General features: G+C 40.5%; 1 protein-coding gene across 16 annotated transcripts in view; it reads right to left on the minus strand.

Moving 5' to 3' along the window:
- Window positions 1-704: 704 nt before the first annotated feature.
- The window catches only part of slc8a1a (solute carrier family 8 member 1a), a 30,176-nt gene continuing 16,794 nt past the window's right edge, over window positions 705-14,086 (minus strand). The window contains exons 2-10 of one of the 16 annotated variants that reach the window (XM_067259165.1): window positions 10,679-10,785; window positions 8,704-8,724; window positions 8,372-8,389; window positions 8,258-8,272; window positions 6,284-6,352; window positions 5,077-5,204; window positions 4,242-4,341; window positions 1,748-2,020; window positions 705-1,081 (exon numbers count right to left, since the gene is read on the minus strand). In XM_067259165.1, coding sequence (XP_067115266.1) covers window positions 705-1,081; window positions 1,748-2,020; window positions 4,242-4,341; window positions 5,077-5,204; window positions 6,284-6,352; window positions 8,258-8,272; window positions 8,372-8,389; window positions 8,704-8,724; window positions 10,679-10,785 — 1,108 coding nt within the window. Of the gene's footprint in view, window positions 1,082-1,747; window positions 2,021-4,241; window positions 4,342-5,076; window positions 5,251-5,732; window positions 5,753-6,283; window positions 6,353-8,257; window positions 8,273-8,371; window positions 8,390-8,425; window positions 8,438-8,703; window positions 8,725-9,888; window positions 10,013-10,507; window positions 10,517-10,657; window positions 10,786-14,086 lie in introns of all 16 variants that reach the window. The other 15 variants (XM_067259166.1, XM_067259164.1, XM_067259169.1 and 12 more) reach the window with 15 other exon arrangements.

Here is a 14,086-nt window from a genome sequence, read left to right on the forward strand (position 1 = left end):
CATGCAAATAATGTGTGTTCTAGAACTGTTACCTCTGATGTTCATGTTTTTGTAGAAGGCGCTACATGATGCAAAATTGGTTCATTTACTCCTATACTAAGATATCTACTAATTTGCATTGGATATTATTGTACGCTCAAAGACTGAAATGGAAATGGAGTATGGACAGGTCTCTGATGAGGCATAAATAGTTGTAGTGGACGAGAAGAAAGTGCCTTTAGGCTGGGGTGCTTTAGCTGTACGATTAGAAGGCTTGGATGTTCTGAACAACTCAGAGCCCTGAGATGTGAGCCATGAAGAGGTTAACAATACGGAGGCGCACATCGATAGCATCAGATTCCACATAGTTATGGTCAACATTTCCAAAGTCGTTGTACAGTGTGTGACCTCTCTGCTTTACAAAAACTTGGATTAAAGGGATTATATTTATAGTCGATGCTTCATGAAAGTTTGTAATCATGGTGAATGTAATCAAACACAACGCAGAGACCGATGAATGCTTAAATAAAGGGATGAACACAGATCCCAATGAAGGGATTGATCCCATGGATGTGGGCAAGGTGGTTGTCACTGGTTCAGAGAACACTATGTTGCACTGAACGGCTTAAAAGTTTCTGATGGTTGTAGTCGGCATTGAAGATACCTTGGATGAGGTGTTTCCAAGTCAAAGTGGATTTTTTCCCCCCAAGCCAACTGGGTAGGTTCTAGAAACCCTTAATGTGGCAGTAGGCTTCCAACGACGATAAAACAATATACAATAGCCACAAACTGAAAAAGAGCGTTGTGGTCAATATCTTGGGGATACGAGGCCCGCCCAGCTCGCCGCCAATCTCAGGCCGGCGCCGGTACATGAGCACGCCCACGCACACAAAAGCAAAGATGGTAAAGAGGGTGACAGAGAATGCCAGAGTGCCAGGGTTCACCTTGAAGGTCTGGCCCTTGGATGCGTGGTAGATAGCGGCGATGGACCACGCCACGCCAATGCCCAGGAAGACGTTGACGGCATTGCTACCCGTCACGTTGCCTATGGAAGCGTCGGCATACTGGTCCTGGGTGGCTGACACCTTGCTGGCAAATGTGTCTAGAGGGGAGACAAGAGTGGATGGATAGAGAGAGAAACAGAAGAGTAGAGGACAAAGAAAATGGGGAATATTGGGATGACCTACTCCAAAATCTGATATTGCTTAGATATAGTTATAAAGTAGCATGCTTTTGGACATAGGTAATTAAGTTGCCATCTATTGCATCTCTGATTCAACTGCAGAAAATACCTAATACAATTCTTGGTAGCCATTTATATAATAACTACATAGCAATACCAAAAGTAACAATATTGTAGTAACTGCGAAGTAGTTACACTTAACTACAGTTTAGCGGTATAAATTATGCCACAAACCAATTTTTATCTTGTCCTCCATACTGTCCCTTCTTACACTTTCACAATAACTTTCACAAATGTTGCTAAAACTAAATTCTATGTCATGACATAGCAATTTCTTTACACTAACTCTAGCCGCAAACTTTCAGTTTTCAAACTAAATATTGGGTTACCAAGTCTAAAAGAAGGCATTTAACTTATATCTACTTCAAACCTGCCAGCTCCACCACATGAAGCTGCCAGCTCCACTAAACTGAAACTGACATTGTTAAGGCTGTTAGAAAATCTCAGTATAATTTATTTTCCTCCTCACCCAGTGAGATTGTTCAACCCTCTACCCAGTATTACAGTAGTGTATGAAGGACTAACCTGGTACAGAAGTCCCCAAAGCCACAAACACCACAGCTGTCACCGAGTCCTTCAAGCCCACGGTGCAGCCAAAGTGGGACGCCAGGTCACCAATGATGGCGGTGAGCATTCCGATCACACTGATGGACACCACGAAGCAGGCCCAGCCGTTCCAGTAATCAGTGGGCGGCACGAAGGCGAACAGAAGCTTCCAGAAGACGGTCAGGAAGTGCATGACGTAGTCGAAACAAGACGGAAGCTTCTCCTCGCCGCACTCGTCGTCATTGTCGTCGCCTGGAAACAGAGGAATGTATACAGATGGATAGAACGGATGTCTTCAAACCTACATGACTTTATGGTCAAAATAGAAACTCCTATTCTGCTTTTATGGTTTAAAATGTTGAATGTAGAACGTTCCTGTGAGTAACGCACAGCTAGGCATACAAATGTTATCTTACTGATACATATTTAAAGAACTGCTACATGGTCATTATTGATTTTTATAGTTTTCCAGACACGTTCTGGCATGGAAGAAAAGTGTCAGTGACAGAAGAGACAAAAAATCGAAATAAGGGCCAAAAATTCTTCCCATTTGAAACAAACATGCACTGTGGATAAGCCATTTTCAGCAGAATCACTGACTCCTCACACTTCTAGCTTCTTCATCTCAGACATAAATTCACTCCTTAGACAAAAAGGGAGGTCTCTCATCACATCAAGTCAGAACAGAGAGCATTGTCACCTTTCATTGATGAGAGGGTTCATTAGAGCCCCTGACAGCGCGGCTTAAAATGCCAAAGTGAAAATCCATTTGAAGGTTTTGTTGATCTGAGTGAAAAAGGGTCCATTACTGCATGTGTTTGTTCTTGTGGGTTTCTGTGTGTGTGTGTGTTTAGTTTTTTGTCAGTGAACTTGTAGAGACTTGTGTGAAAGGGTGTAGAACACATAACTTTGTGTGTATGTACAGTACTGTGTGTGTGAGTGTGTATTTCTGAGTAGGGGAGAGAGCAAACAGGTCCAGCTGTGATTATGTTGACGATGCTTCATAGCAAATCACATTTGCTTTCTTGGTAATGATTGACCATCAGTAACAACAGTTCCCAGCATTTATAAATACACAAATATATGATGTAGTATGTTTGCAGCGTGTGTGTGTGAAAAACAAAAAATGAATAACGAGTCTTGCACGTATCAATGTGGGTAGATAAATGAGTGACAGTGTGTGACTGTCTGTGTGTGTACTGTATGCTTGTGTCTGAGTGAAAGTGTGTGAGTGTGCGTGTGTGTATGTGTCTGCATGATGCAGAAGGGAGTCTGTCTGGATTAGAACCTAGGCTAGACTCTCCGGTGGTTAATTTGCTACATGGGCTTTAATGATCACATTTCAGGCCTCTGTGGAATTTCAGCCTGGGTTTGGATGCCATGCTTGTTCCCATATGCTCTTCCTTCGCTAACAAGCTGTGTCAGTTCCACTCAGGAACTGAGAGACTGTGTATGTGACGTGGGTAGTAGGAGTCTGTGTGTGTGTGTGAGAGAGAGTTATTGCGTCATTTTACGAGAAATAGTTCCAGAATATACACAAATGTTTGTTTTTAGTCCAATATGACGCTCCAGGACATGAGCTGGATAGGAACAACATGAGTGACTCTTAAGTAATTACTTTAGATTTATTGAGTTGTTTGCATGTATGTTGCAGCAAGGCACTTATCCATCAATAAAATAGAACAATATCTCCAACAGTAAAAATTAATCTTACTAGTAATCTGTGGGACTCTGAAAGCCTAGATGTTTAAAAACATCTGTAAAATTAAGAGTGTACAATCAGGTGTTAATTTGCTATAGCTGGCTAGTCATCTATGTCAGACTCTCATGCATACAATCTTCCTCAACAGCAGTTTCAGAAACAATAAGCGTTGATTTCAACCAGACACAATTGGGGGTCTTTTCCTCAGATTGCATTGTTTCAGGATTTGGCTTCGGAGGTCGCCTTTGCTCTGTTCCAGTTAACAGTAGGAAGCATTCTTATAAATGATTCCAGCAGCTGGCTTCATGCTAACATAGACAACAGTGTTCATTTAACAACAATATTGTGCGGTTTGGATGGACAAATTAAATTACGCTAGTTGTTCATCTACAGTATGTGATATGCTAGATATCACATGCTATACAGTATATGTTAGTAACATTTCTGATAGGCATGAGTAAGGCATGCATCTCCATACTAGATTTTTTATTTAGTTTATTAAACATACACTTTATGGCTTTACATGTATGGTCACCCATGATATGGTCATGGTACAAACTAAACTGAAACAGACTTTTAACTACAAACAAATTCCTGATTTCCATAGATTACATCCGTTTCAAAACATGATTTCTTAAGAGCCTGCTGTAGGCTGCCAAGAAAACTCTTTATTGCCAAACCAAATGAACACTTTGGTTTATTAGGTTTTCCAGGCTGGAGTAAGTATTAGTGAGTGTGGCTAACTGTATTGGTGAATGTGGGTTGACTTACCAGAACTGACTGTGATGGCTTCCACAAACTGCTCCCTCCAACTGTTAGTTCCAATTAACAGAGCCAGATTGGTCTTCTTGATAAGCTTATCCACTGTGTTCTGTGACGATATCAAAGGTGTGTGGTAATTCATGTATTATTTTAATCACACACATCATTTGTAAACATAGTACATTTTAAAGATATTTTTATTTTAGTTGTATTGTTGGAATTGTATTACTGTATGCTTGCTACGTTAAGTGTCTGCTCAGACCCCTCAGATCGTGAGGGCCCCCGTGTCATAGAACAAGCTCCAAAAATCTCTTATCTTTGTGTTAATCACAGACACATGTCAAAAGAACCATGTGCCCAGGGACCTCACAGAACCACAATCTGGCCCTGCTCCTATCCTTAGAAAATTTTCAAAATTACTTAGAGATTAATAAACATATTTTGTTATTAAATGTCAAATTGTAGTTACGTCTAGTGTTACGTCTTCAAAAAAAAACAGTGTCTGACATTTTTGGCGAAATGCCTTTTGGACTAAAAGATGTCCCAAGACCATTTCTGTCTGAAAAAAGATATTAAAGTATTGTACAGGCTTTCAACTGAGTCTACTTGAGGGAGTGGGAGATACCATCTTTCAAGTACAACTGGCTCATTGGCTCCTGTCTTAAGGTTTTTTTATAATGAAGGTGGATGAGGATCTCAGAGAAAACCAAAAGCAAAGAAAATGGTGAGTAGGTGAGTGATTACATTTGAAGATGATTTTAGTTTGAGCAAACTATATGATGCCGTTCTAATCTAATTCTTTCTTTCTTTCTTTCTCACCAGAACCAAGTCAAACCAACAGTACCTTGAACTCGTATGACTCTTCAATGACCACCTCCAGTTTGACATGTTCTCCCAGGGTGGGCCGGCCCATCTCTGCGATTCGCCTTTCTTCCTCTTCTTTCTTTGAGAGGGCCTCTTCATCGCCCTCCTCTGACAAATAAACAGGGAGCAAGAGAGACAGACAGTTAGCGCTTATCTAAAAGTCGATGACTAATCATATCACAGCCAATTCTCAGTTTGTTGCGTGAGGACAACACGCTTTTGGATTCAGGTTCGGCATCTAAAATGGGAACGCAAAACATGCTCTCTTTTTTTTTGACACACTCTCATCTCTCTTTATGAAAATACCTGAGAAGCATGGCATTGTTTCCCCCTCCTCATGTCCTTAATTCACCAAATTCCACAGTTCCGTTAACAGTATGCTAACCTCAAAGACCCACTGTCTCCTACATGTTCATACATTTGTTTTGTCTTGTCATCCCATATTTCAAATGTTATGACTTGGCAAAGTATGTATCTGAAATTCAACAATCAAAATGTCACCCTCAATCCATACAAACAGTAGGTTACAAAATTGCCCTTTGGAAGAGTTGACAAAAATAATCCATCTGTGGCATTTGGAATGGTGGAATTCAATTAGCATCAGTGAGTGTCATTGGTATAGCAGCTCACAAAGACAAGAAGAACCGGGATGACTGCTATGGCTCAGTACAAGAGGTCATACAGGAATAGTGACACTGGAGGCAAAAAACGAACATTACTGAACATTTTAATGCTCGGGGGTGTGAGACATCCATGTTGGTTAATTCATGAATCACATGTGACTATCTTCACAAACCGCAAACGTACGCTAACCACTCATAAGATGAGTAGTTAGCTTATGGGCTGTACAATATAGGAGTGGCTGTATAGAAAAACAACCTTTAATTGCTTGGATGTTTACTCCAAATCCACTTGAACTCTCCTTCTGAACCCTTCCGATTGAGATAGATAGGTTCCAATTTAGTGATAAGTGAAAGGACTATGTCGGATTATTTTTAATTATAATCTTGAGCCCTAATTTTTAAACATAATGAAAGTGACCATTAATAAATCATTTGTGTAATGACTAAAATGAAGAGAGAATGAGAGAGAATATTCTAGAAAGGGTGGATGGTGTGTGGGATGAAGAAGAAGGAAGATACAATGGAAAAGGGGAGAAAAAAAGATGTAAACTGGTGAACGTATACCTGCGATGCAGATAATGGTGGAGGGAACAGGGTTATCTCTACCCTGCACTTTCCGGTAGACATCCCTGCCTGAGGGACAAGTTGAAAACAATTCATTTTACAGTGGCCCATTCTTCAACCAAACCATGGTACCCAGTTTTTTGGATAAGTCAAAATTGAACAATTTAACTGCGTAATAATACATGTAGTAACAACATTGAGGTTATATGAACCTTAAGTGATACAAGGTCTGATGTAGGCATTCTCCCTATGGGTTAAGTTGTGGGTTAAGGTGGTCCTTCACAAGGAGAGCCCCCCCCCCCACATTAATCATACCTTATTCAGATAATACAGCTAAACAGGAATACCATGTTATTGCATACTGGAGCAGTACAATTGTTGTTACTACAGATATACTTACAAAACTACAATGAAACTAAAAGTTAAATTGAATTATAGTTCTTGCTTTTTTCACATTTTTACTCAGCAATCAAAAAAAGAGATCAATATCCATAAAGCCCAATTGAAACTTTTGACCTATCCAGGATAAAAGGAAACAAAAGGTGTTTGATCAGGGCCCAATGTCTAAATGAGGGGTTATTATACATACAGTATTTGCCAACCTTGAAAGGTGATATGTCTAATTGGGAGTCAGGTGGCTGAGCGGTGAGGGAATCGGGCTAGTAATCCAAAGGTTGCCAGTTCGATTCCCGGTCATGCCAACTGACGTTGTGTCCTTGGGCAAGGCACTTCACCCTGCTTGCCTCGGGGGAATGTCCCTGTACTTACTGTAAGTCGCTCTGGATAAGAGCGTCTGCTAAATGACTAAATGTAAATGTAAATGTAAATGTCTCGTGAAGTTATTGATGATTAGCAATGCCTTCATTAAAAGCTCATACGAAGCATCAAATTCAACACTTGGTTGGACCAAGTGTGATACTGAATACAGTACCATCATACAAATATAGTCAGCATTCTGTAGAAGTGGCACAGTTATTCCAGGTGTTAAGACAACAACATTCAAATGAAGTGTCGAGGTACTGTATAAACTGTAGTGGAAATGACTTCACGCTTACATTGTTGCACCTATATCATGTACATTCCATATGTCATCAATTAGTATTTCTCTAATGAAAACTGTTAAGAAAAAGGGAAGTCCTTTTCAATTGCTAAACAATAAACAAATTGGAATTCATTTGACAAATTGGAATGTAAATATGTAAATAGCATGGTAGCAGTCATTAAAGTACTGCACATGGTAAAGGGATTGAGAGCTGCCAGAATGTCAGTTCCCTCTGGACTTGATTTGAGGTCCAACCTTAGTGAGTGGTAAAGTGTGACCCCGCCATTAAAAGAGCACGGACCATACTCAGTGACACCAGTGACTGCATACCTATGGGCGCCTTCCCATCTGCCTCAGCGGGCAGAGGCCCCCCTTCAGAGGTCACATTAGGGTTGACTGAGTGACCCATCCCCCCCTGCAGCATGCAAAATGGCATGTGTCTTGAGAGACACACATCACACAGTGAGGTCACACACACAGGGAGGTTATTCCTCACGTTCACACTTTTTTGCCACAGTGTTGGGAGATTCATTGGACAGAGTTTGCACTCGCTCCATGAAGCATGCCCAAAAGTGTGACAAAAGCGGGCACTACAAAATCCCAGTTCCGAGCGTACACACTGTGACGTCGGAAGAATAATCCACGTGAAAACACACCATGCTCGAATTTATACATGGTTAGCTAAAGGGACTTCCACAAGAAAGCCATCTTGTGTTGGTTAGTTCTAAATCGTTCCTAATGATTCTATCAACATCTCTATTATGTCAATTACAGACACGTGACGTCTAGTAGACATAATAACAAATCCAGTCTGAGCAGTAGACAAAAAGCCTCAGATGGATTATTAGTAGCGGGTCGGAGAAGCACAATTTCTGCTTTACATTTAGATTGATTTTCAAAGCAAACTGTCACAACACTGAATCGTTTCTTACCATAAAGTCTTTTGTCTATCAGAAATTAATGGAAATGTTTGATTAATGAACTCCAACTGGAATTAGTAGAAATCACTGTATAAAGCATAGCATTGTTGCTGTCGTATCTCATACCTGTTTTAACGAATCCACCTAAAATGAGAAGGAAAATCAAAAGATACCCATTACTAATCCCAGTTTCTTAATCCCAGTTTTGGTGGCTTGTTATTACATCCCAAAACATTGAGTTTTCATTACGAATAATATTGTCAACAACAAAAGGAAATAAATATGAAATATTTAAATATGCAGTAAAAAGTACAGCTGTCAGTTTATCTAAAGATTCTTTCACTACAATGGTACAGACAATGACAGTTGAAGCAACGAATGATTCAGACAATGAAAAACTGAGACAGTCAGTGTGACAGAAGATCTCAGCAGAGGACAAGAAAAAGTGAACTGCTTACCAACTTCTTGAAGCAACACAGCTGATAGGGGGGAAACAGATGACACAGACGGTGAGCAGAGGTAAGTGGGAAATGGACACAGTAACAATGGAACAAGAGAATGAACATGTGAGCTGAGGGCAAAACATGACAGATAAGCCAGTTATGATGCAATATCTGAGGACACTTTTCCAAGTGTGCTTGAGTTCATCCATATACCTCCCTAGTTAGTTTTTTTGTGACAAACCATAATGCTTTGTGTGCATTAAATGAGTAATGTCTTGTGAACCATGCCGGTGTAAAGGCAGAAGTGGTACCTGAATTACTGTGCTGTATACTGACACAGTGTTTGTTGATGTCACAGATTTTTCCTCAGTTAGTTTAAATAATAGTGATAAATAGCCTAAACACAGACTGATGGCATCAAAAGTAGCATAGCAATGGCGTCCTGGAAAGCACAGTGTTTTCTATGAAACTATGGAATTATTAAATAAAATGTCTATACATCAATATGTACAGTATGTAATAACGATTGTATGTTTTTCTTAATGTGATTCAGACTATTTCTTATTTAAAATCAATACTTAATAAACAAATTATGCTTATAGTTTGTAATCCTAATGAATCATTTTGCATAATGCATCTGAATTTCTGGCATACACAATGGATAGGAGGGGCAAGCTTGAGGTACACAAATATGTCACCAGCAGATGTAAAATGTCAAAAACTGTAATACTGTACAGCGACGTAAATGTTTCCAGAAATTCCCAAATTTTAACACAAGGAGAATGGTTAGAAAGAGACAAGGAGAATGGTTAGAATGGACAAGGCATGCTACTCGCTCGTTTCAAGACCACACAAAAACAAGATACTGTGCATTCATATGACCACTTGTTGTACAATGCTAAAGTATCTTCAATAGGGACTATTTTTGTTTTTTTATATCTCTCAAGGCTTTTTGACTGGGGTCCTGCAAGGGCCAGGTATCAACTTTTAAAACTGGTCAGATATTATCCTCCCTACCGCCTCCTGTAAACAAAGCTGGCCAGAAGCAATGCAATGCAGCAAACTAAAGGGCAGGCCCTGCGACAGCAAAAAGAGGCAAAGCGCAGAGTGGGAGATAGGAGAGAGAGAGGAAGACAGCATGTAGGAGGAAGAGGAGGAGAAGGAGGAGGAGGTAAGAAGACTGGAAACAGCTCAGCGGACTATTCTGGAAGAGACTCTCACACCTGTCAACCTCTTGTTCCATGTGGGCTCCTGCAGCTCTATGTAGAAGCTGGCTCTCCTATCATACTCCTCGTGGTCAAGTATTCTAATCGCTAGGGTCTTCCTGTGAGGGAACACAAGACATGGGTACAAAAAAACAAAAAACAAAAAGGGACATAGGTGAGGGAGGGAGGTGGAGGGAGGGGTGGATGGTTTGTGGAGTTGGGTAGGAGGTGGTTGTCATGCTACACAAATACCACCGATGGATTTGGACAGGGATTGATAGAGAGGGTTGCACACACACTCACTCCATCTCATGTAAAATAGGAGCACATACATCTTGATTTTGGTAGGAGCTGTGTTCAATTCCTTTGGACATAAAAGGACTTTGTACAACTTTTGATAGTCACCCCCATCAACAATCACTGACTGAAGGATGTTCCTGAAAAATCTGTAAGTAAGCATAACAGGTTGAATCTAGTAGTCCACTGGCCCATTTATGACCCTTGAAGACCATTGTGTATACTGGTTTGCAATTGACATCTGATTTCTAAATCATCAAATCTATAAGAGGATAGCAGGAGGATAACAAAGCTTTACATCCTCTGAGGAAATAGGCTAAACCAGCCTACACAGTGCTCTTCAACAAGAACAATAGGCAAATGTCTAGTACTTTAGTCATGGTTACTTCTCCCTGGATGTCCATACAGTATTTTGGTCTGAGCAAGCACAGACAACGAGTGGGTGGGGTTGGGGGAGGGGCCAAAGCCTGGGAAAGGGGACTCCCCACCTTTCCTCTCACTCATCTCCACCAGACGAGGCTCTCCAATCTCAAGGAAGAAGTTCTTGTTTTTCTCATATTCCTCGTCATCGATTATATTGATCTGTATAGTTTGGCTGAAAAAGAAAGAGAGGGAGAAAGAGAGAGTTGCAGAGAGAAGCGTGTGGAGAGTGCAGACTTGACAAAGGCAAAAATAACTCAAGGCATGCATCAAGGAAACACACAATTGACAAACAAAAAAACAAGATGGAGATGTTGTAGCGTGGCATTTACTAGATTTCAGTGAAATAACAAACAAAACAGGAATGGTGAATCCAATAAGGCCTTCCATTTAGTTAACGCAAGAAAGTAATCTCTCAGGAAAGAAAACTCCAACAAACCAAGCTATTTTGAATGGCCAATTGGGGATGAAGCCTGAAGAATAATAGGTTGATTTGAAATAATTCACTGGGTGTCTGTAAGACAATTGCTTATGATTCTCACAGGTAAAGCCTTGATTAGTTGCAATGTCAGCCGTGACCACTGAAGACTCCTAAGCTTGCTAACCTGTGTTATATTATTCGTTGTAACACAACTTGAAGAGGATAAATACTAGTTGCTACTAATAAGTGGTACAGGGCTTTTACACATTGGCATGAGGTGTCTGGTTGAAGGTGTTTACCACTATGGATGTAATTACAAAAAAGCTCTCTCCACAGGCAGTTGGGCCAAAACACAACAGAAGCTTTTACTTAAAGAGCCAAAGCTTCTTACATAGTATCTTACATTAAACAGTAGAGGTCCATCTATGTTTACTGTACTGTATATTCTCCATTCTTACATCCTAATGACCATTTCCTGCTTTTACTTTCGGAGACAATAGTTTCAATAACTATACTTTTTGTGTGTGATACACTTTCACTGACAGCTGCTTGCTGGATGGTTTATGAGAAGGAACATTTACAGAAGAGACGTGTTGAAAATAAGCCACCTTCCTAGTACTGGAAACTGAAGACCAAGCCATGCATGGTCTATTTATCTATTTAATAGTTTGATCCTATGAATTGTATCCCATGTTTGAAAAGGACCAGGACCTCCTCTGCACAGCAATACCCTAATATGGAGATTAATTCAATGCAAGACAAAAACAGAGGGAGGAGGAAGACAAACTCCTGAGTATTGTTTATCATCCAAACCAGAGACTGGGGACATGAGAGGGCTATTGCCTGAACACAGAGCCAAATTCACTGGACATTAATACACATGTGAATGCACTTACTGTCTTAGTCCAAATGTTGTGGCTAACTACATTGAGGAGGTGGAAGGATACATTGAAGCTTTCCGGACTTCCCTAAACGTGGGAGGATAAACTGGCAATTTGTTAAAGAAATGTCTGGTTACTTGGTTTGAATGAAAATCTTCTGAAGCAGATTTCCATTTGGGGTTGGAGTTCAAATACATTAAGTAGCATAACAGCAGAAACATAAATCATACTGAAAATTATTTATAAATCCCCTGCTCGATTTTTTACTGTCCTTTTTAACAACATATCGAAAAAGCTGAATACATTCAAACAGATACAGTACAAACCTATTACAAACTACATTGCGCTAATAGTCATAGAAGAAAAGTTAGGTTATCATGGGCACATAGAGTTCATATAGCTTTTTGATTCAATAAAACATCAATCTAGTCAAATCCGTTCTCTTCACTACTATCTTTCCAATTCCTTTTGGATCTGCACCTCAAACTAGTTTTAGATTTTACCAGTGTCAAAACTAGTTTGTCTTATTCACAACAATCTGTTAGGGGACCTTTCACAGGTGACAGTAATTTACTCAGATGAACATGAATAATTGATTGACCTATTGTGCAATTACAACAAAGGGTAAGGAGTATCTGGTGAATGTAAATACCATGAGCCCCGCTGTGCCCTGAGGGAGCAATCAAGTTCCCTGGCAACATGCTAGAATCTCCTGCAAGCATGTATGCTTATGGTTTGTCACCGACTAGCAAAATAAATCCTGCTTGATAATCCAACAGTACAGTCTTAACCCCAGAATCAAACGTATTGTTTTAGAAAAATGAAACCATCCACTGACGGTACTTGCTAAAAATGAGTTACTCACTTTCAAACAATAAGAGTACATATGTGGCGACAAAGAGTTGAAGGAAGAAAAGGAGAATTAAATTTGAAGTCAGTTCCTCGTGTTTTCATAGGGGCGGCTTGTTTTAGCTAGAAAGTGCTTGACAGAGAGGTGGGGAACTGATAACTCTGATACGGTGGGTTGCGGTGCGCCGCTGTTCGCCCGTTATTTTCATTTTGCTCAGTTTTGCTCTGCAAATCCTACAAACACAGCACTTTCCAAGAGACCCCTTAATAAGCTCATGCAACTGTGAAATGGGGGATTTCACTTTTCTGGCTCTTTGCAACAATTTGGAGAGATTAGGGCCCCTTCTTTCAAACGCAGTGTTGGTTGGCCAGGAATAAAAATTGCACTGCATCCATAAAGTATGGTTCAGAAAACAGGGAGGATGTTTTCAGATGGATTATAAATTCCTTCCCTGCGGCTTTGTCGAAGGCAGAGGGGGGATATAGTCTAGCTGCAGACACTGAGAGTGAGTGAGAGGTTAAGCTGACGGGAGAAGAGGGAATGGAGGGAAAAGGTCTATGGCGGAGCGATAGCCCCTTTCTCTCCGATATGGAGAGAAAGGGGTTAGATAGACATTAGGAGGACGGAACATAATTTTCCACTAGCTTCTTAGCCTTGTGTCAATCCTATCCCAACAGGCCAGCCCTTTGACTAAGATGATGCTTGGGTTGACTCTGGGCCAACAACCAGCTGGGGCTCAGAGCTACAAACTCCCTCTACCTTGCCTGGTTAATTCCCACCCTCTGAGGTATCCCTAGCTCCTGCTGACGTGGGTCTAGAATGAGGTGAAGTTAAAGGAGCAGTCAATTGTGTGTTTCAATGTTCTTGTGTGTTGTATGTGTTGTCTTAATCCTGTGTCACTGATTCACATGAAATGTCTAAATTGGATTCACGAACATGTGGTTCATTTACATTGTGGTCTTATGTATACATGTAAACCACCATCTGCAGCACAGGCATTTGGAAACCATGGACAATATACTAGAATTGACCAAACCATGCAAGGTAGACATTGAAATTCAGTTCGCTCAGTTCTGTTTCTGAGAAGTGACTCTATTAAAAGGCAGTTTCTGAATATCTGTCTCAGGACCTTGTTTGATGTTTGTTTATAGATTATGGCAACATCCTGGTAACAATGAGCAAGCAGATGGCTAACTTCTCCATTATGGATGCCTTTGTAATCTCCCTTTCCTCCTGTGCAACGTTTAATGAGCTGAGCCTTTGGGGAGACCTCAGTGAGTAATATGTGCAATAGCAGTGAAATACGGTGTTATATGGACAAGCA

This window comes from Osmerus mordax, chromosome 21 (assembly GCF_038355195.1).
Source record: "Osmerus mordax isolate fOsmMor3 chromosome 21, fOsmMor3.pri, whole genome shotgun sequence".
Lineage (NCBI taxonomy): Eukaryota > Metazoa > Chordata > Actinopteri > Osmeriformes > Osmeridae > Osmerus > Osmerus mordax.